General features: G+C 40.6%; 1 protein-coding gene across 4 annotated transcripts; it reads right to left on the reverse strand.

The window, feature by feature from the left end:
* Positions 1 to 3,041: 3,041 nt before the first annotated feature.
* Positions 3,042 to 23,507, reverse strand: LOC140732156 (retinol dehydrogenase 12-like). Of its 4 annotated transcripts, none has more exons than XM_073054388.1 (7): positions 23,217 to 23,507; positions 16,639 to 16,745; positions 12,402 to 12,557; positions 10,964 to 11,068; positions 10,265 to 10,474; positions 7,136 to 7,295; positions 3,042 to 3,572 (listed from the first exon to the last, which is right to left on the reverse strand). In XM_073054388.1, the coding sequence occupies exons 1-7, from the start codon at positions 23,228 to 23,230 to the stop codon at positions 3,470 to 3,472; spliced, it is 855 nt and encodes a 284-aa protein (XP_072910489.1). In that variant the 5' UTR covers positions 23,231 to 23,507; the 3' UTR covers positions 3,042 to 3,469. The 4 variants fall into 4 exon arrangements, with proteins under 4 accessions (XP_072910489.1, XP_072910488.1, XP_072910490.1 ...); XM_073054387.1 differs by having other exon boundaries at positions 7,136 to 7,328; positions 23,217 to 23,497; XM_073054389.1 differs by having other exon boundaries at positions 7,136 to 7,328; positions 23,227 to 23,494.

The following is a 23,507-nucleotide window of genomic DNA, read 5'->3' on the forward strand; positions in this document are numbered from 1 at the left end:
TAATGTTTGGTCCTCATGCTTGTCATGAGTCAGTGGCTCTCTCAATTGAGATATCTTTCTTTAATGAATAGTTTTCCTAAAATATCAAAAGCTTCTTTCCGGAATATTGATAGCTGCAGCAGTGCAATTTTCTGTGCTATTATCATACATTGCTCGTCAGCTGAATCAAAGTCAGACTAGCAGAAGTCAAGCAGGTCATTTCCACTTATTAATGGTTTCATATGCAGCCCACTGGATGAATTAATTTACCATTGGCAATAAGGTTTCATTCAAGAACTTGGTAAATGGTATTTTAATGGGTGTACAGTAACAATGTAAATTGCTGCGTAATTATCGCCTTGGCATTACTTACACATACAGGAAAAGTTATTCTTGCTGAGGCGAAGGAAAATGCAAAAAAAATCAAGGCAAGAATAAAAACATATTTAAATAAATGAATTAACCTTTAATATGATGATGTGGAAGTTGCATATAGCTTGGGGCAGCTATAATCAAGTGAGACGTTTGAAGTGAGACCACCAGAGATGCCTCTGCTTATTACGCATGTGGTAGTATGTACTCAAGTCAATTGCGTGAGGCCTCTGTAGTGAGACTTTTCCAGAAAGGACTTCCTAAAACATAGCATCCCTTTACACAATAGGGGGTGCCAGAGATGAATGAAATAAAAGGATGTGAGGTATACCCAACAGTTATTGTTCCATTATAAATAAGATCAGTAATGGGATCTCAGACTTGGATTTTGAGCAAATGATACTGGTGGCTCATCTGTCCAAAATGAAATGCAACAGTCATCCTCACCTCACATCAGACACTCAGGATCTGTGGAGGGTTAACATTTGAGGAGAAGAATTGGTCATTTAGCCCATCGAGTCCTCTCTGTCATCATGGCTGATTTGATTTCTTCTCAACCCCGTTGTCCTGCCTTCCCCCCATAACCTTGACACCCTGATTTATAAGTAGCCTATCAACTTTCACATTAAATATACCCACAACCATCTGTGGACATCCCTCCACTCTGAGGCTGTGCTCTCTTGTTCTATACTCCCCCTATAGAAAACATCCTCTCTATATCCACTTTTATCCAGACCTTGCGATATTCGATAGGTTGTAATGAGATCCTCCCCCTCAGTTTTCTAGACTCCAGTGATAGCAGGCCCAGAGCTATCAAATGCTCCTCATATGTTAACCCTTTAATTCTTGTGAACCTCTTTGGGACTGTCTCCACAGCCAGCACATATTGTCTTAGATAAAGACCCCAAAACTATCACAATACCTCAACACACACAAAATGCTGGTGGAACGCAGCAGGCTAGGCAGCATCTATAGGGAGAAGCACTGTCGATGTTTCGGGCCGAGACCCTTCGTCAGGACGCTGTCTAGATGCTGCCTAGCCTGCTGTGTTCTACCAGCATTTTGTGTGTGTTGTTGTTTGAATTTCCAGCATCTGCAGATTTCCTCGTGTTTGCACAATACCTCAAGTGTGGTTTGACCAAATGCCTTATACAGCATCAGCATCAGATCCTTGCTCTTATATTCTAGTCCTCAGAATGAATGCTAACATTGTTTTTTTTACTAGCAACTCAACCTGCAACTCCCAAGTCTCTCTACCCCTTGGATTTTTGAATTTTCTTCCCAGTTAGAAAATAGTTCATGCCTTTATTCCTTCTGCCAAAGTGCATAACCATGCACTTCCCTACATTATATTCCATCTACCACTCTTTGTCCATTGTTCCAGTCCAAGTCCTTCTGCAGACCTCCTGTTTTACTTGCCACTCCACCTATCTTCATATCACCCACAAACTTGGCCAAAAAGCTATCAATTCCTTCATCCAAATCATTGACGTTAAATGTGAAAAGAAGCAGACTCAACACTGACCCCTGTGGCACACTACTAGTCACCGGCAGCCAACCAGTAAAGGCCTCCCTTATTCCCACTCTTTGCTCCCTGCCAGTCAGCCAATCTTCTATCCATGCTAGTACTTTTCCTGGAACATGGGCTCTTAACTTGTTAAGCAGCCTCATGTGCGACACCTTGTCAAATGCCTTCCAAAAATCCAAATAAACAATCCACTGACTCTCCTTTGTCTATCCTGTTGTTTCCTGAAAGAATTCCAAAAGATTTGGCAGGCAAGATTTCCTCTTTAGAAAAGGTGCTGACTTTGGCCTACTTTATCAAGTGCCTCCAAGTACCCAAAAACCTCATCCTTAATAATTGACTCCAACATTCTCCCAACCACTGAAGTCAGGCTAACTGGCCTATAATTTCCTTTCAAACAAACGAGAGAAAATATGCAGACACTAGAAATCCAAGCAACACACACAAAATGTTGTAGGAACTTAGCAAGCCAGGGAAGCATCTATGGAAAAAAGTACAATTGATGTTTCTGGCCGAACCTACATAAACAAATGAGTCCTGCAGAAGGGTTTCGGCCTGAAACGTCGATTGTACTTTTTTCCATTGATGCTGCCTGTCCTGCTGAGTTCCTCCAGCATTTTGTGTGTGAAATTTCCTTTCTTCTATAACTTCCTTTCTTCTGCCTCCCTCCATTCTGAAAGTGTGGATTGACATGCAGTTTTCCAGTCCTCAAGAACCATTCCAGAATCTCGTGATTCTTGAAAGATCTTTCCTAATGCCTCCACAGTCTCTTCAGCTACCTCCTTGAAACACCTGGGTGTAGTCCATCTGGACTGGTCTACCTTCAAGATTTCAGCTTTTCAAGCACCTTCTGCTTAGTAATAACAAGGACATTCACTTTTGCCCGTTGACACTCTCGAATTTCTGGCATACTGCTAGTGTCTTCTGCAGTAAGGAGTGACACAAGATACTTATTAAGTTCATCTGCCATTTCTCTGTCCACACTGCCTCAATTACTACCTCTCCATAGTCATTTTCTGGCAGTCTGATATTCACCCCATTAAGTATGTGCCATTAAATATGCTCCATTAAGATTTCCTTATTCAACCACAAAACCTGGTGATAAATCAAGTGTTGCTAACCACTATCTCAAGCTGAGGATAACACAAGCACAGTCACAGCTAGGTAATTGTCCAGAATTTTTTATTCTACTCCTACATAAACAGATGATGATACAGTCAATTGTACATCTTAAAGCCATAAGTTCAATATATCATATTATATTTATTCAATTTATGCTAATAAAGCATTACAAAATGGCAAATTAATGCAAGCAGGGAAGGTCAGTAGTGTTGGATATAAGGAAAATGCACAATTTTTAAGAAACATTAAAATTAAGACTGAAGGAATAAAAGGAAACAAAGCTGTATATATCCAAGCATATGGCCTACATTGAGTTTATAAATGTAAACAATGTAAATATCACAAGAATGATCATACTTCAGAAAAACTATTGACAGAATTTATGTTATTCTATTATTCAGATACGAGCTCAGGTTTTGCCAATTAAAACAGTACAAATAAACTGAGATTGATACGCAACATATTAATTTCTCACTGCCAGTCAATTTCCAGCATCTGGCAGCTTACTTCCCACAACTTCTTTGCAGTTTCATCATCACAGGCAGCTGCTGAACAAGGTGCAAGATCACAGTCACTGGATTTTGAAAAAAAATGAAAAAGCACACGTTGAAATTTCTGATGTGCATGAAACAGAACAGATTTAATTTTTCATAACCCTATGCAGTGCACATATGAAGTATTCACCCCACCCCCCCAATGGAAATTTTCATGTTTCATTGTTTTACAACGTTGAAACACAGTGGATTTAATTTGCCTTTTTTTTGACAATGATTAACAGAAAAAGATTCCTTTCTGTCAAAGTGAAAACAGAAAAGTGATTTAAACCAAATAACCGACTGCATAAATATTCACCCCCTTCAAGTCAGTACTTAGTAGACACACTTTCGGCAGCAATTACAGCCTTCAGTCTATGTGGATAGGTCTCTATGAGCTTTGCAGATCTAGACCCTGCAATTTTTCCCTTTCTTCTTTACAAGACCGCTCAAGCTCTGTCAGATTGCATGGAGATCATGAGTGAACAGCTCTTTTCAAGTCCAGCCAGAAATTCTCAGTTGGGTGGAGGTTTGGAATCTGACTTGGCCACTCCAGGACATTAACTTTGTTGCTTTTAAGCCATTCCTGTGTAGCTCTGGCTTTATTCTTGGGGTAATTGTCTTGCTGGAAAACAAATCTTCTCTCAAGTCACAGTTCTCTTGCAGACTGCATCAGGTTTTCCTCCAGGATTTCCCTGTACTTCGCTGCATTCTATCTCTACCTTCACAAGCCTTCCAGGGTCTGCTGCAGTGAAGCAACCCCATTGTATGATGCAGCCACCACCATGCTTCACAATAGGGTTGGTATATTTTTGATGGTACGCAGTGTTTGGTTTACACCAAACATAATATTTAGTCTGATAGCCAAAAAGCTCAATTTTTGTTTCATCCCTTCTTCCAGCTGTCTTCAGAGTCTCCCACATGCCTTCTGGCAAACTCTAGCCGAGATTACACGTGAGTTTCTTCTCAACAGTGGCTTTCTCTTTGCCACTCTCCCATAGGGTTATGACTGCTGAAGCACCTGGGCAACAGTTGTAGTATGTGCAGTCTCTCCCATCTCAGCCACTGAAGCTTGTAACTCCTCCAGAGTTGTCACAGGTCTTTTGGTAGTCTCCCTCACTAGTCCCCTTCTTGCACAGTCACTCAGTTGTTGAGGACTGCTTGCTCTAAGCAGATTTATAGCTGTGCCATATTCTTTCTATTTCTTGATGATTGACTTAACTGTATTCCAAGGGATATTCAGTGACTTGGAAATTTTCTTGTATCCACCTTCTGATTTGTGCTTTTTAATAACTTTTCGTGGAGTTTCTTGAAGTGTTCTTTTGTCTTCAAGGAGTAGCTTTTGCCATTCCTGACTCACTAACAGTTGATTCTTCCAGATACAGGTGTATTTTTACAACTATAATTTGAGAAACACCTTGACTGCACACACTGATCTCCAGTTAACTAATTACACAACTTCTAAAACCAATTGTCTGCACCAGTGATGATTTGGTAAAAGGGAGTGAATACTTATGCAATCAATTGAGTCTTATATTTGTAACTAATTTAGATCACTTTGTAAAGCCAAATTAAATCCACTGTGATTCAACGTTGTAAAACAATGAAACATGAAAATTTCCAAGGGAGTGAATGCTTTTTATAGGCACTGTATATCATGAATAAACTTTTCTCTGGCTTTCAGCTGGGTACAGGTATCGGTTCTAAACTGACGTTTCGATGACAAGCTCTGCCATCTTCATCAGGGACGATGCCTCGGTATGTCTAGTCCAGTGGTACAGGTATTTATACCCCCATTGTCAATCCTTCCTGATTGGTTAGTCCTCATCCAATCAGGTTTCTGCAGAAGGCAATCCTATTGCCATTGCAAATGCAATGTTCTGCTGCTGCTGATTTCTCTGGGTAACTCAACCGGATACACCTCCTGTGCTCCTTGATGCGTGTTTCTACTGTGTGTCCCATTCGGCCAATATATGCTGCTCCACATTTACAGGGAATCCTATGAACACCAGCTGTCCTGAGTCCCAGGTTATCTTCGGTCTGCATAAGCTGTGATTTGTGCTTCCTCACAGGTTTGTGGATAGTATTAATCCAGTATTACATCAGGATCCTGGTGATCCTTCCAGAAACCGTGGAAATATGGGGAAGATAGGCAGTAGCAACGGGTTCTTCCACGTCGTTAGGTTTTTCTGTCAGCCCTTTTAAGGGCCCGACTGATTTCCTTCATTTTGTAGGCATTCTGTAGGATGTTGTGTGTAGTTGTTCTATTTCCTCTTGGAGACTCTCTGGTTCAAAATAGTTTTTGCAGGGTTAATCAAAGTAGAAAGAACCGTTCTACATTGTGAGGTATGATGGTGGCTGTTATTGTTGAGGTAGAACTTTGTGTGAGTAGGTTTCCGATAAATCCCATGTCCGAGACTTCCGTCCATTTTCCACGCCAATGGCTTTCGGGACTGGCTGGTGAAGGAGACTACTGAAGTAAAGCTAGAGGAAAAGAATTTTAACAAAGACAAAGGTCTCGCTCTAAGTAAGAACAGGAATTTGATTGTAAACAACGTGGGTCAGCAGAAACCTGGTGAGGACTAACGATGGTTCAGATGCCAGGGGTATAAATACCACCAGACCAGACATGCCCAGGCATCATCCCTGATGAAGACGGCAGAGTTTGTCATCGGAACGTTGGTTAAAATCAATACCTGTACCTGGCTGGAAGCTAGAGAAGAGTTTATTTGTCATATACACTGGGAAGCACCAGATCTTTCTTCATATATATCAGAAATACTTTCCACCATTGACAACTAGATTTACCCGAAAGCTGTAATACTCAATAAGACATTGGTCTATCCAATTATATTTTACGAAGTATGCAGAGCAGCAACATTCAAATGAAAGTAGAACAGCAGATTTATAGCAGGTGCCAATTTTAAACCAAGTTCAATTAATTTTTGAACTATTTTTCCAAACCAGATACTAGAGAAAACAAATATGTAAACAATTACACTTCCTCTAGCAATGGTATTAGTCAAGACAAACTGAAAAATATTGAGTTTGTTTTTGATCCAGACAAGGTAAAGACCCCATATCCTAATCACCAAGATGGTTTACTTTCACCTCTTCATAGCTTTTATCGAAATCATCAGTTTGATCTTCTAGATTACCTTGCCATATTTCATTTAACTTCAATTTATTGAAAACTCAGTGCAACCTATTCCATCCACTTATCTCTTCTGATTAAAACACTCCAACATCAAATTTTAAATCCCAATTGTTTCATGATCTCATCAACTCTTTCCATGTATACAATCAACACTGCAATTTTTCCTTGTTCCTTTGATCCAGTGATTGAAATGAAATGGCTTTAATCCCTAATTTGTTCCATCATTCCAGAATCCCAGGCAACCCACCCTCATTTCAACTACATTGTTAAAGAATTCAGTCCTGTCACTTTTTTCTCCTTTACCTACACCCCACCTCCACAACCCCCTCCCCCTGCCAAAATGGAGATTTTACTCACCTCTGAACTTTCAAGAGACTCAATAATTGATTGTAATTTAAGCAGGAATGTAGTGAAAACAACAAAACACTATTTGCATTCTGCATTTACCTGAAATATTGTCCTGTTTCTTTCTCCAGTCCTGGTGCTATAGCACAATAATTTGTAGTTTTGGCACCATGTTCTGGAGATTTGGTGAAAGGTCGCAGCAATGACAACCCAAACCGGGTTACTGGATTCAAATGCCTGGCTAATTCTGTTCTGACCACGCCTGGATGCAAAGCAAAGACTGACACATTTGTTCCTATTAGGAAAAGTGAAGATAATGCACATGGTAGGACATTATAACACACCCTTGATTGCCATTATACAGTATATTAGTTTTAATACATATTTTCCATTTGCCTAAAAAGTGCAGAAATACAATTTAAAATTGTAACCTAGAGTCATAGAGTTACACAAACTCTATGACCCTGAGAAAGGGTATTTGGTTCTTTTGCTCTATGCTGGTATTCATGAACCCTTTAAGCCTTCTCCAACTTCTCATCAGCTAACCACTGGCATATCCCTCTAGATTCTCAAATAGTGTCTATGGAATTTGGCTCAATTACTTCTTAAGATAGTACAATATATTTTTTAAAATCAGTATTAGGATATAAATGTTCCCCAAATAACTATTTATCAATTATTTTTCATTCTCTGCCCTAGATTTAGTGTTCCCTACAAATTCTTGTCTACTCAATCAAAAATACCATCAAGCTGCCGCTTATTTCTATTTTCAAAGAACTATAGCCTGTGCAATGTTTCATTTTCAAGTTTCCCCTCAGCTTTATCATCCTGGAATTTACTTTGTGCACATTCTCCAATTTAAATATCTTTATATAACAGGGGCTAGAGATATGTACAGTAATGATCAAAGCAAAACTACAAATTTAACATTATTTTTCTTTCACATTTCTATCCCTCAGAAATAAACTCCAGTGCTTGAATAGTCTTTAATTTTATGCCTATTGAAAAGATCTACTCTTTAGCAATTTGTGATCTAGAAGTCTTTAGATTTTTTGCCAAGGTCTTTATGTCTGTCAATGGTTCGAAGGGTCCAGCCATTTGCAGTATACTCTTCACTTGCATCTGAGCTCCCAAAATGCAACATTATCACATTACTCCAGATTATCTTCCATTTTCCAACCACAATTTCCTAACTCTTACTGTATCCTTTAGTAGCCCACCTCACTATCCATAACTCTGCCAATTTCTGTCGCCTACAAAACATAATCACCCCAACACACACAAAGTGCTGAAGGAACTCAACAGGTCACACAGCATCCATGGAGAGGAATAAATAGTCCACATTTTGGGCTGAGACAATTCATTAGGACAACTTACATTTGTGTCCAAATATTATTTATCTGTTGCAGTTAAATGTCATATATATCAGAAGTTATCAGTATTCTAATTGAATCCTGCAAATCTGGTTCTCATAAAGTATCTATATTGAATCAATAATTATAAGTGTTTTTTGTAAATACTGAAGTGCACAAAATAAATTTTACAATATAAAACTTCTGAATGAGTTTAGAGTTTTATACCTGTACAGATACAATAGTATTATTTCCCCAATCATGAATCAACTTCCAACACAAAACTCAAATAATCAACATGCCCATCTTTCAGTTGGATTTGATCTGCATTGTATTATGTTTTGAACATGGAAAGCAAACACTGAATAATGTATTTGAGAGTTTATTGTGTTACGTAACCTCGTAACCAGGTAACTTACCAGCAAAGATAGCGGGATCAGCTGAGTCGGATGCTACTATTTGCAAACGTTTTATTCAAAAAAGGGGCACAAACGTATGGTTAATACAAAACATTCAAAACACAAGCTCGATCGTCGTCTAGGGGTAATGTAGATTTTATATCGTTCGCTGGATATCTAAAAGTCTTTTAGATCACGGCAGTTTCACTTAGTTGCCGGCAGAAGTGTCGCGTTGGTGCACTTTTGTTAGAAAGACAGAGAGAGGGATTTAAGAGTTTACCCGATCGGGTTTCCAACCTGGAGTAGTTCAGTTTGTCGGAGCCTCGTTGGGGAATGAACGCTCATCGGTGGCCTTCCCTGTAGCTAGGCCATCTTCCGTGGTGAAGTTGCCAATCCCAGGCAAGGGAAGGACGCACACGACCCCACCACCGGCTGTAGCTATTAAAACGCTGTCGCAGGAATTCTAGCGTTTCTCCTTCGTGTGTTTCCTTGGTGCGTCTGAGGGTTGTCCCCCCCTCAGACCCTCCTTTATACTTCTTCACGGGATCGCAGGTGTCAATCAAGTTGCAGGTGATGCGATCTCTCTCTCAACCAGCCCACTTTGCCCGAGGGCTTTTCACGTGATCTCCATGAGACAATAGTCAATGTCGCCTTTATTCTGCTTCTCGGGAGAACGTGATCTTCCGCACGTCTCCCTCTCTCTCTCCCATTTCCTGTGTCTATTCAGCACGTCTCTCCCCCTCTTGGGTCAGTTGACCCCCCCTTGACTAGGGCTCTTGCGATTCTCACAAAGGAGGGGGCCGAGGTCATAACAATTGTAACAACAATATTACACACAGCCAAAGAACAATACATCATACTTAAATACAGGCCCCATAGCTCAGTGAGTGCATGCCAACCACTGTAGCCACCCAGCTAGTCCCAATATCCTGCATACACCCTGTACCCCTCTCAGCTCCTTCCCTCTATATATCCATCGAATGTTTCTTAAATGATGCTACTGTTATGTGACTCATCCACATCTTCCAGCAACTCCTTCCAAATACTCACCATCCTCTGCATGAAAGTTGACCCCCAGGTTCCATTTACATCTGTCTCCTCTCACTCTAAACAGATGCCCCTTAATTTAGACTTTATCTATGGAATTGCTTCGAATTATGAGAGGTACAGATAAACCCTCATTCTCCTATGTTCCAAGGGAGAAAGACCTAGACTAGACAACCTCCCAACTTCCAATCTCCATCTCCAAAATGAAGGCTGCAAATTTAAATACCCGATGAATAAATGTTTCACAAATATCAAAAGCAGACTTTGCAAAGTGTAGTCTTTAAAAAAGATCTTTAAAAAAAAAGAAATATCATTGCAATTTGTATTACTATAGGATACTGGTGTTACATGCAAACAATACTCACATTACATGATGGGGTTCATTATTGCAAAATTCAGGTATTTCTTACTGAAAGCATGAAATTTAACTTTACCTTCAAGTTTTCTAGCCAACTCCTTTGTAAATAAAATGTTGGCTAGTTTGCTCTGTGCATAAGCTTTAACTGAGCTGTAGCTCTTCTCGCTATTTAAGTCGTCAAACTGAATTGTTCCCATTTTATGTGCCGTTGAAGAGACATTTATGATTCGAGCAGGACTAGATCGTTTTAACAAATCAATTAGCAAATAGGTTAGCAAAAAGTGACCTGAAAAAAAAGGCAAACATGTTTTAAGTCGTAACAAGCTGAAATGTAAAATCCTTACACCAGCAGGAGCTTCCAAATTAGTTCTTCATTTCCCTCTCCTAAATGAACAAGCATTCTTCAAGTTCTTGGTACTTGGCAATGACTTTACATTTTTTCCCAAAAAAAGATGTAAATACAGTATTTCTTTTCAGCCCCTTCTCATTCTCAGTCAGAGGAATTGTATCATTGAAATGTTTTAAAAGCTTCCCAACAGAAATGAAAACTCAAATCTTTCCCAAATTATTCAAAATATATTTCATACAAATCTGAAACAAACATATAATTTCAGGGAGAAGACAGACACAATAATAATCAAACATTAACTTTCTGTCAATAACACTTAACTGCAAATCTATAATGCTTATTTTATGAAGTTTTTAAAGAAAATTGCTAAGAAGCAAAATATTACAGAAAAAGAACAAAGTATAGATTTTCTGTAGTTAAATTCACCCAAATGATTGACTCCAAATTGTAACTCAAAGCCATCTTCCGTTTTCAAATAAGGACACATCATTACCCCAGCGTTGTTGATCAGAATGTTAACCTGCTGTTGTTCTGAGAGGGGAATACAAGAAAAAAATCTTATAAATGACTTTATTATGCAAATATAACATGTTCAATGTAATAGAAAATACTACTCTTTTTCAATAGTATTACCCATGTAGCATTCAAACACAAATTATAAATTTCTAAATGACAGTTAGCTCTTGTATATCTCTACATAATTAGTACACAAGAAGATTAATTTGTTTGTTCAAAAGCGTGCTTTGAAAGTCATTCTCAACGTGGCTCACCGGGTTACCTTCTGTGTGCCAAGTTCAAATTAGCATGCTCAGTTCATAATTGTCCTATGACAAGTTGTTAATAATGGACACAATACTAAACAATGCTATAGAAGAAGAAGAAAGCCCTTAACTCTGAGTGGAGTCATCAGGACACCGTCATAACGGCTTTTTTTTCGCCGGCTTTCTTATTTTTATGAGGCCGAGTTGCTAGCTCTACGCTCAACCCAGCACGGATGGAAAGCGTGCAAGGGAGCCAGCTGGATTTGAACTCAGCAGCCTTCACTCCGAAGTCCGGCACTGATGCCACTATGCCACCAGCTGGCTAAACAATGCTATAGAACAGTGGTAAAGTGACGGGACTAGCAAACAAGCATCAGGACCATTGATACAGAATCACAAATTTGAATTCCACGATTGCAGCTAGGGAATTCACAGTAACTAAAGATCTGGAATATAGTCATTCAAACCACGAAACTACCAAATTGCTTCACTAATGTCCTTAAGAGATCTGTCACCCTCTCTGGCCTGTCCTACACACAATTCTGTGCTCGCCAATTTGGTTGACTCTTAGTTGCCTTCTCAGCCACTGGACAAATTAACTATTAACCAAAATTCTACCTAAATGATTAGCCTAAAAATGGTATATTCACTGAAAAAAAAGTTATTTTTCCAACAATGCCAGTAAACAGGGACAAGTTTGAACCTGATATTTCTAACAGCTCGGTAGAAACAGGTATAGCTGCTCCAAGACTGCCTTAACTGTCTTAACAACACACCCCCAAGCTGTGAACACCAATCTCCCACATTCCTGACTGTATTCAGCCAACCTTCAGGCCACATTGAAAGATGGGGATCTGGTACTTGTGCTGATGCTCCTGTGCTAGGTGGTTAGGCAGGCACCTGCAATAAATAATTAGTACAATGAAGCCCTGCTTCCAAGATCACGTATAGTTGTTAACAACTTCACCCTAATATCGACAATTCCAAACAGATACCACAAACAATGGGATCTTCTCATTTCTGACCCCAGGAGAAGTGGGTGGGGGGAGGGGCATTTGTACATGAACCAAAATAAAAGTATTGCAGTTGGAAACAAAGTGTACCGTTATTGATTTGCTCTGCAAACTCTCGAATAGATTTGATATCAGCTAAATTCAGTTTCTTCACTACTACATTAGGATTTCCAGTTTCCTCTATTATTTCTTTAGCTGCAGCATCTGCTTTTTCTGTGTCCCTGCATGCCATTATGATGTGGGCTCCTATAAACACAAACATAAACAAGAGCAAATGAGAGAACAGAACAAACAAATGCTCACAGAAACAATTCTTGCCGAATCTGCATAATGTTTCACTAACAGCCAAATATCATATTTCCTTGGATTTGTTTCTTCAGCTCATATGCCTTATTCATCATGCTCCTTGGTGTTTAAGTATATCCATTAAACAGTCAGATATATTATTTTCTGTTTGCTTTCCTGCCTTTAAGCAAAAAAAAATCAATCTGTCTGCTACTTCCAGTCTGCTTTCCTCTCCCCTGAATCAATACTCAGATGCCAGCCCCTGTTAATCATATTTAAACTGCTTTCAATAACACCAAACTGCCCAAGAGCCACATGCTCTGAGTACCATTGAGGTACATAGAGTACCACAGCAACTGGCCCTTCACTTGGCCCAAGATTTTGTGCCAGATTAAATTAGTAATCGAATATCCAACTAAACAAATCCCTTCTGCTTACACAATGTCCATATCCTTCCATTTTTGCACATCCTTCTACCGATCTAAAAGCCTCTTGAATGCCTCTATCATATTTGCCTCTAACATCACTTCTAGCAGTATTTCTCAGGTGCCCACCACTTGGTTAAAAAGAAACTTGGTTCACACATCTCCTTTGTGTGTGAACTTACCCCTTTCCCACCTTAAGTTATGCCCTCTAGTATTAGGCATTTTAATGCTGATAAACAAGATGCTGGCTGTCTTCATCTGCTTCTTATAACTTTATAAACTTCTATCAGATTTCCTCTCAGCCAACACCATTCTAGAGAAAACAATCCAAGTTTGTCCAAACTTTCCTTATTGTACGTGCCATCTAATCTAGGCAGCGTCCTGGTAAACCTCACCTGCACCCTCTGCAAAGCCTCTATCTATTTCCTGCAATGGGGCAACCAGAAATGAATGCAATACTCCAGGTGTGGCCTAATCAGAGTCTTATAAAGCTCCAAAATAACTACCTGGTTCTTGAACTCCGTGCCCTGACAAATAAAAAGCAAGCATGCTGGATGCCGTCTTTACCACCCTACCAAACTCTGTAGCTACTTTAAGGGAACTACTAACCGTGCACTCTCTCTTTACCTTTAATCTTCCAAAGTGCAACTCATATTTGGCTGGGATAAAGTGTGTCTGCCATTTATCACCAGATCTGCAATTGTTCCATATCCTGTAAAAGTGTTACACTAATGCTATGTGTAATTCAACAATTATTCAGGGCCTTGGTGAAATCACACCTAGAATCTCTTAACCTAAAGGAAGCTGCCACAGAAGGATTGCAGCAAAGGTTGATGGACTACTTCCCAGAGTTCTGAAAGAGGAAGGTGAAGAGATTGTGGAGGCATTAGTAAAGAGCTTTCAAGAATCACTAGATACTGAAATGGTTTCAAAGGAGTGGAAAATTGCAAATGTCACTCCATTCTTTAAGACAGGAAGGCAGGTGTTAGAATCTATTATTAAGGAAGAGGTTTTGAGGTACTTGGGGAAATCTTGTCTGACAAATCTGTTGGAATACTTTGAGGAAATAACAGATATGATAAACATAAAGATAGTGGATATTGTTTACCTGGATCTTCAGAAGGCTTTTGACAAAGTGGCACACATGAGGCTGCTAAACAAAATAAGAGCTTGAGCCTTAACAGGAAAGACACCAAAGAGAAGATTGGCTGACTGGCAGAAGTCAAGGAGTGACAATAAGAGGGGTCTTTTCTGTTGGGTGCCAGTTCACTAGCAGCACTCCACAGGGCTTGGTGTTGGTTCCACTACTTTTTATGATGTATGTTAATGATCTGGATGACAGAATTAATGGATTGGTGACCAAGTTTGCAGATGATGTACAAAGATAGGTTGAGGGGCAAGTAGTGCTGAGGAAGCAAGGAGTATGTAAGAAAAATTGGATGGATTAGAAGAATGGACAAAGAAATGGCAGATGGAATACAACATATGACCCTGAACGTTGATAGAAGGAATAAGGACATAGACTATTTTTTAAAATGGAGAAAATTCAGAAATCAGAGTGCAAAGGGACTTGGGAGTTCTAGTGCAGGACCATACACTTCGTTAAAGGTTAACTTGCAGGTTGAGTCGGTAGTAAGGAAGGCAAATGCAATGTTAATATTCATTTTAAAAGGACTAGAATATAAAAGCAAGAAAACAATGCTAAGGCTTTGTAAAGCAATGGTCAGACAATATTTGGAGTATCTTGAGCAGTTTTGCGCCCCTTATCTAAGAACAGAATGTGCTGGCAATGGAGATGGGTTGAGAGGCTCTGGGCCTGTACTCGCTGGAGTTTAGAAGAATGGGGGGGGGGGGGAATCTCATTGAAGTCTACTGAATACTGAAAGGCCTAGAGAGTGGATGTGGAGAGTCTAGGACCAGAGGACACAGCCCTGGAATAGAAAGACATCTTTTTAGAACATGGAATATTACAAACCTTTTCAACCTACTCCAAGATCAATCTAATTCCCTCCCACAGTCTTTCATTTTTCTTTCCACGTACCTATGAATCCCTTAAATCTTCCTAACGTATCCCCTTCTACCACCACCCATGGTAATGCATCCCACACACTTTTACCAATCTGTGTGAAAAAAACAACCTCTGCCTTCCCCCCTATTCTTCCCTCCAATCGCCTTAAAATTATGATCTCTCATAAGCCATTGCCACCCTGGGAAAAATGTGCTGGCTGACCACTCTATCCATTGCCTCTCATTGTCGTAACAGTACGGCACAGTAGCACAGCATTTAGGCAACACTTTGTAGTGCCAGCAACCACAGACTGGCCTTCAATCCCCACTGTTGTCTGTAAGGAGTTTGTACGTTCTAAAGACTAGTGAAGTGTGGGCATACTTGTTGATGCAGGAAGCATGGTGACACTTCAGTGCTGTTCCCAGCACAATCCTCAGAACGTGCTGGTCATTGACACAAATGACACATTTCACTGCATGTTTCAAAGTACACATGGCATATAAAGCTAATCTTTCTTATACACCTCTATCAAGTCACCTCTCATCCTTCTTAGATCCAAAAGGAAAAGCCCTAGCTCACTCAATCTTTCCTCACAAGACATGCTCTCTAATCTTGGTACATCTCCTCTGCACCCTCTAAACTCACACATCTTTCCTTTAATGAGGTGACCAGAACTGAACGTAATACTCCAAGTGCGATCAAACCAGAGTTTTATAGAGCCTCAATATTAGCTCACAGCTTTAGAACAGGGATGAGAAGGAATTTCTTTAGCCAGAGGAATTCATTGCCACAGATGGTTGTGGAGGCCAAGTCATTGGGTGAACTTGCAGAGATTGATTAGTTCTTGATTAATAAGGGTATCAAAGGTTACAGGGAGAAGGTTGGAGAATAGATTTGAGAGGAGATAATAAACCAGCCATGATCAAATGGTGGAGTGGATTCAATGGGTTGAATGGCCTAATCCTGCCCATTTTCCTCATTCTTATGGAAAATGGGTTCAGGGAGACTATTGCACCTGGGGATGGGTCCTAGAATGCCATATTACTCTCAGAATGCTGTTAACAACATACATCAGTGAGAAGGTGAAATTTCTCCAGAGCATGCTGAACCTGTACAGCAGGTTCAGAGAAATGGCAGAAACTAAGATGCTGAAAATTTAAGAAGGAGGATAGATACATTTCTGAACATAAAATAATATATGTATGGGATGGGAGTGCAGGAACATTATATTGTGAAAAAAGCAATATACCACACTCTCACTGGATGGCAGAGTGGCTCTGAACACAAATGCTTCACCATGTTTCTAAGCACCAAGTAGATTACATTTGAATCAAACAATGGTAGTGTATCCACTTATTACAAGTCTTCAAATATTGATTGAAACTGATACTTTATGCAAATTTGCAGCTTTCTTTCCTGCTCCTCCCAATTTAATGTGCTTCTTCCTTGAAAATATTTGTCTCACATCATTTTGTTTATATAGCACATTTGAAACTGGAAAAAAAAAAGCTACCAATGATAAAGTTCCAACTTAACTTGAGGTAAGAAAACTTAAGGCATACAACCACCATTACACCAGGGAATTTGAAGGCAGTGAAGTTTTTTGTACCTCTCTTTGCCAGCTCTTTTGTACTCTCTTTGCCAATTCCAGTGTTTGCACCTGTTATTATTACAGTCTTTCCATCAAGTCTAGCCGTTCTCCAATCTTCATTTGCTCTGTTGATGCGGGGGGGGGGGGGGGGGGAGACACAGAAATCATGGTAAAATAGTAATACTCCAATATTCTCTAAAAGATTCTCCCATCCATCCCTATTTCATGACCTGGCTCAATAAATGTCTGTACACTTTTACAATTTTCTGCACCCCGTTTACTCCTTACTTATATACTTAAATTTGTATTGCCAACAGATGAAATACACCCATTCCTTCATGCATGATATTAATATAGATTGCAAACAGCCAAGTCCAGGCATTCATCCTTGCAGCAACCTAGCAGAAAATGGCTGCCAACCGAAAGTGACCCGTTAACTTCCACATATTCATTAGAAAACAACGGACCTTTTATTACTTGTTAATTTGCATCTGTAGTTCAGAACATGCATGCCAGCGTTAGCCTGGGTCAGCTCCAGTCTTGGGAATTATAATGAGTATTTTGACTTGCTATTCTGCACTGAAAGTACAGTGCTGAAGCACATGACTAAATATCAAAGTCTCCAAATAGTTTTTAGCCCTTTTAATTAATTTGCACAGTAATACCAAAGAACTGTTGACTGTTATGCGTTCCACATTCTAAATAGATGTAGAGTCAAATCTATTATTCAGGCAGATTATTTAATCCGATTCATAATCACATTTTGTATGTTATTATGAAATACTAAATAAGACAACAGATTTGTTTTTGTGTGGCGTTCAAGGACAATAAATATGTAGTTGATATATTTATTCTAAGGCAAAACTGATCAATTTTTGGGTACTGAGGATCTGAAGGATTATGGGAACTGAAGCAAGAGTACCATTGATACAAATGCTGAGCTATAATCTTCACTGAATGATGAAGCAAGTTCAAGGGACATTCTGACTTTCCTTCGTGGTCATGTGACATTCCAATAAAATGGGGAGTAGGTAACGCCACTTTGCTTCTCCGCGACCTTTAGTGAGGTTCTATCACTAGACACCATCTATCCCTGACTTCCCAGCCTTCAAAAGATACTGTCCTTTTTCAACTCTCTCTGGTCCACAAACCATTCCTGTTTAAAGTTCAAAGTACATTTATTATCGAAGTATGTATATGATATACAACCTTGAGACTTGTCTCCTTACAGACAGCCACAGAATAAAGAAACTCAATCGAACCCATTAAAAAAAAGACCCAACATACAAAAATAAATCGTGCAAACAATAAGCATAAGCAAATAACATTCAGGACTGAAGTTCACTAGAGTCCACGGCCATGAAGCCAGTCACTACTGCATCCAATCCAGGAGTCTGTTAGTTGCAGGCCCTAGGCTCAATTCAGCGCAGACATGTAAACCTTGCTGAACACCAGCCCATCTGTCACCTCCAGCCCCAAGATCCTAACTTTTCAATCAGGCCTGGCACTTAAAAATCAGCCAAGCAGCGGTGCGGGTCGATCCTCACTCACAGACCCAGACTCTGCCGCTTTACTACACTCCCGGGCTCGAGCCGCCACCTTGAGTCGGCCCATATCTGACCTTTCCAATCTGGCCTGACACTTAAATTGGTCAAATGTCAGCTTGTTCCTTGCTCTTGGGCCCAGGTTCTACGGCCCTTGTTTCTACTGCTTCAAACCACCTCCAAGCCCACTCCAGCAGCCAAACATCGGGCCATTCCCTTCTCTTGGGCCTGGGCCCCTCCCCCTCAATATGACACTGCAACCATCCTAACTTCAAATCACACTGCAAAAATGCAGGTTTTACAGGGATTTCTAAATCTCAGTGCCGCCCGAAAGGTAAGATGCAGTCTATTGTTTGCATTGATCTTCTTTGGAAAAAGAAGGGTGATTAATTAGTAGTTTGGTTTGTTGCCAGCAAGTCATCGCTGTGTCCTCTTAAACTGGAAATTTCAGGGCACTTTCCAATGTAACCCCTACTCTTCAACCTGCTCCCATCAAGGGACCCAAATGGTAAAGCTGTGATTACTTACACATCATTCAACCTGGTGTGTTGCTTTCGGTCCTTTACACAGGTGGAACAAAAATGCAGATCAAGCGACCACATTGTGAATTTACCTACAAGGGACTGTGCACTTCCAAGCTTTCAGCACAGATTCTCCAACCCATCTATCGACCCATGATCAACACAAGTTTGACGAATTGCTCTTTATCTTGCATATGAGAAGACTGCAGTCTTCAGGATTTGACACTAAACTCAAAAGTTCAGCTATTTTTATAATTGTATCAGAACTCAACAGTTATGTTGCAAATTACTCAAGTGCAATCAAAATTCTGTCACCCTTCTTCCCCAGACACTGTCCAATTTGCTGAAGGTTTCTCACATTCTTCTGCACTCAACTCTCAGTAATAATTCTGATCTGCAACAAGTTTTTACACGTTTCATCTATCTGGTTGATAAACAGCTTGTGTCTTCTCCATCTCAACAATTCAAAACAAACTTATGTTCTCATATCCCCATTTCTGATGGGCTTAAACTTGAACCATTAAATTTTATCTCTCTCCAGAAATGCTCCCTCACCTGCTAAGTGTTTCCAGAATTTTGTTTTATTTCAGATTTACAACTTCTGCAATTCTTTGGTTTTCAATTGTTTCTAAGAGAAGCAGATTCACTCCCTCACCAGACAACAAGATCTGAAGAGGAGGAAACAGATTTTTGCGTTGCATGGAAGAGAAAACTGCTAATATATGCAATTTTTAAATTTTTCACATTGTTTGCATTTTCAGTAGTCATTGATACCGCAGAGACATCCAGCCTGAAAACTTACAGATTTGGAAAGGAATTTAATCTGACTTCCTGTAGGAAGTGTAATGCGCGTACAGTACAGAAAGAACTAAACTAATTCAAATTCACTTCCCTGGAGTAGAAATCAAAGTGGTCAGTAAGATTTGGTCAGATGGGGCTTTAAATGGTTGGCAGCTTACCTAAGAGAAGAAAAACTCTGATCTCAAACCTCCACTACTTTGCAACTATATCCACTCATAGGGGAGGTTTACTCCCAAATCATACTGCCCAGGCTTGCGTATCCAGACAGCTAGAATGCAATACCCATGGTCAACTCTGACCGACAGAGGCCCTCACCTCACAGCATGGGGAAGTAAACCATTCATTTGAACATCATTACATAGCTTCAAGACTGAAAGCTGCAAAAAACTTATTTGTGTAGGGACTCTTGGCTCATCTACCAGAAAGTGTGGAGAATGTATTGCTGAAAATGACCAGGTGCTAAATAATATCACAGAAAATATACAGTACAGGCGGAAGCCATTTTGACCCATTCCATCTGTATCAGTCACACAAAACACTCCATCTCTTAAATTACTGATCAAAAGCAAAAAGCAGCAGACACTGCAAATCCAATCGAAAAACAATAAATGCTGGAAATGCCCATATAGCTTCTGCAGAGACAGCAACAGAGTTGATGACCTTTCCAAAGAAATTTCTACATGAAAGTTATCAATGTGAAATGCTCACTCTTTTCTTTTGTCACATATGCTGAGTCATTGTTTGCTAACAGGCAGCCACAAAACAAGAAACCCAAAAGAACCCAATTAAAGAAAAAAATAATAAAAATAAAAATAAAGATTAACACCCAATACTCAAGCGAGGAGAAAAAAATATACACATCATGCGAACAATTGGAGTGAACAACTACAAATTGAACCAAAAACGGAGTCCTCAGGTCTGAACCCCGGCCAATATCAGGTCATATCAGCTGGTATATCATATTCTTATCAGTTCATAACAGCTGGGGCAGTCTTCTTAGCCTCAGTGCCATAGAAAAAGAGAGAGAGGGGAGTGAGCATCACAGAGAGCGAGCAAAATCATCTGTCACCTCGGATCCCAACACCCTGGCGTCTCAGTCTATCTGGGCAGGCGTTCAAGTTGACCAAACAACAGAACAGCAAAAGGTTCCACTTCCTGGAGAGAAAAGTGAACATCAGGGAAAGTGAGCAAAATTGGCTCTCACCTCTGATCGGGGCCAGTATTTAAACTGTGTAAACAGAGGATTGTACGTCTCACTAGGACCGGGACACCGCTGTAGTGAAAGGCTCCAGGCCTAGACCACGCCACCTGGCAACTTGCACCAGGCCCAGATTTCACCACCCAGCCCAAAGCCACTCTTAAGCTCTTCAAACCAGCTTAGAGCCCAAAGCCATCCAACCTTGCACCCAGGCCAGCTGCATGGACAACATATCACCTCTGCCTGAGCCCTGACTTCTCCTCTTGGTGCCTCGAGTAATCCTAACTCACTCCCAGGCCTGTTGTACTGGCATCAGAGTTCCATCTGCAACAATTCTGCAATACATCATCGCCGCTCATCCCCCCAAACTCACCTCACCATTGCTCACCCCTTCACTGTTTGTGGCAATAATTTAACACAATTTACCACAGAAAAAGGTACTTTTAGTGGTGCTTTTATATAGACTTCTTAACTTTTTGCCTACCAGAAAGCACTTGCACACGTTCAGTACGCCATCTTAACTGGAAGAATCCTTCTCAAATTTGGCTGTCGTCAGATTAGGTGAATTAGTGTCCTAGCCCAAGGCTAACATCAGTACATCAATCACATTGTCAAGGCATTGAGTTCAAGGACATTATGCTATAACTTCATGGAGCTCTGAGGCCACATCTGGAGAATTGCATCCAATTCTGACCCCTCCATTATAGAAAAATGTGGGTGCTTTGGAGAAGAGATTTACCAGGTTACTGCCTGGGTTAAAGGGCACGTGCTTACAATGAGAGTTTGGACAGATATGGGTTGTGTTTTTCATGGAGAGGCAGAAGCCAAGGGGATACACAATAGAAGATTATAAGAGGTGCAGCATGGACAGCCAGTACCTTTTTCTCAGAGTTGAAATGGCCAAAACTAGAGGACATGCATTTAAGGCTAGGGGCTAAGCTGAAAGGAGATGTGGGGGACAAATTTTGTTTTATATCCACAAAGAGTGGTGGGTGCCTGGAATGCACTGCCGGGGTGACGGTGGAGGCAAATACAGAAGAGGTGTTTAAGAAGGCTCCAGATAGGCACATGAATGGAGGAATACAAATGTTATGGGGGCAGAAGGGATTTGTTTAGTTGTTCCTTTCATCACTGGTTTAATTAGTTTGGCACAATATCCTGGGCTGAAGGGGCTCTTCCTTTTGCAGTTTTATAGTCTACTCAACTAGCTCTGTGGGTGCGTCACATCACACACATGCTTCACACTGAGCTACTGCTAGACTCAATTCTTACACTGTTTGAGCTTGAAGGACATTGTCAAATCTCCTTATAATGATTTTATTGCCCTCAACTGCTCAAAGGAAACCCTGGCATCAGACAACTTGAAATGGGTGCATGATCACTCAAGAAGTCAATGACCATTTCAACTGACATGGTGCAACACAGCAGACCTTGTTCTAATGTGAGTGTGCCACGTCCTAAACCACCCTATATACCCCGTACATCAGCCACCCCCTGGGAGGGGCTGAAATAGATCTTCCTCACCTCCAAGCAGCTGCCCAAAAAATACACAGTCACAATTCAGAGACCAGTTTGGGTTTTGAGACAAAATGAACAGGCAGAAAGACCCTGGCTTTAAATGTCAGCTTAAAGATCAGTTCTCCAGCCACATCTTGCAGACCAGGTTTTAGCCCAGGTCCAGATAAAAGGTCTCAATCGAAAACATCGACTGTTCAAGTCAAGTCAAGTCACTTTTATTGCCATTTCGACCATAACTGCTGGTACAGTGCATAGTAAAAATGATACGTTTTTCAGGACCTTACAAAAGGTACACAGTACACAGTACAAAAGTACTGTTTACACAGTACAGTACTGTTCACACAGTACAGTACTGTGTGTACAGTACTGTGTACACAGTACACAGTACAAAAACTAGACTGAACTAAGTAAATAAACACAGAGAAAGCTACACTAGACTACAGACCTACAGAGCTCACGTCCCTCCACAGATTCTACCTGACTTGCTGAGTTCCTCCAGTCATTTTGGAACACCAGGTTCCAGCCTTAGTGCCATCACAGAAAACACTGCTGTAAGCGGGCAGTACCAGATGCGAAGTGTTTCAGGCCTGATGTGCTCGTTTTGAACCAACTAACTACCGAGTTACCAGCAAAAGTGCTACCACTGAGCCTGTCAAAAGCTAGAAGATATAAAACCAATAACAATTTTTATATTAAAAAAAACCCTTTCAGCATGCAAATAACTTATTAAAGTGACAGACGCTGAAAAATGTAGAAATTTAGTAAGTTGGTTTTCAAATTCAAGAGCTTTGCTAGCCAACCCATCAAGTTGGCGAGGTTTGTTATTTTCATGGTTTCCCACACTTCATGCTACTGGGATGCGGAGCACAAACTCCCATTGCTACACTTCGGGCTCATCGTGAAAGTGTTCACGAACTCCCGTTTGCCTGCTGTCACCCACGTTGGCAGACTGTCTCAGCTATACAGTGCGGGTGGGCTTGTCGTGAAAGTGTCCACAAACTCCCGTTTGTTTACCTGTTCTCACCCATGCTGGCAGACTGTCTCTGATCTGCTTCTTCGGGTGACCTTGTCGTTAGCAGGTTCCTTACCGAGGCACCACGGAAGTTGGAGAAGTGGTTACACACACCGAACCGCTCGGACGGCCAATCACATCTCCGCAGCGAGGCGGCACCCAGAGTTCAGTTACTCCCCAAACCGGTGGCGAGCGGTGGTTTTGATTTCTGTTACGTTATGCTGCAGCTTGTTTCCAGCTAAATGGTGCAATATGCATTGGTCGCTAGGGTTTATTATTGCTTGCAGATCGTC

Source organism: Hemitrygon akajei, chromosome 8 (assembly GCF_048418815.1).
Source record: "Hemitrygon akajei chromosome 8, sHemAka1.3, whole genome shotgun sequence".
Classification (NCBI taxonomy): domain Eukaryota; kingdom Metazoa; phylum Chordata; class Chondrichthyes; order Myliobatiformes; family Dasyatidae; genus Hemitrygon; species Hemitrygon akajei.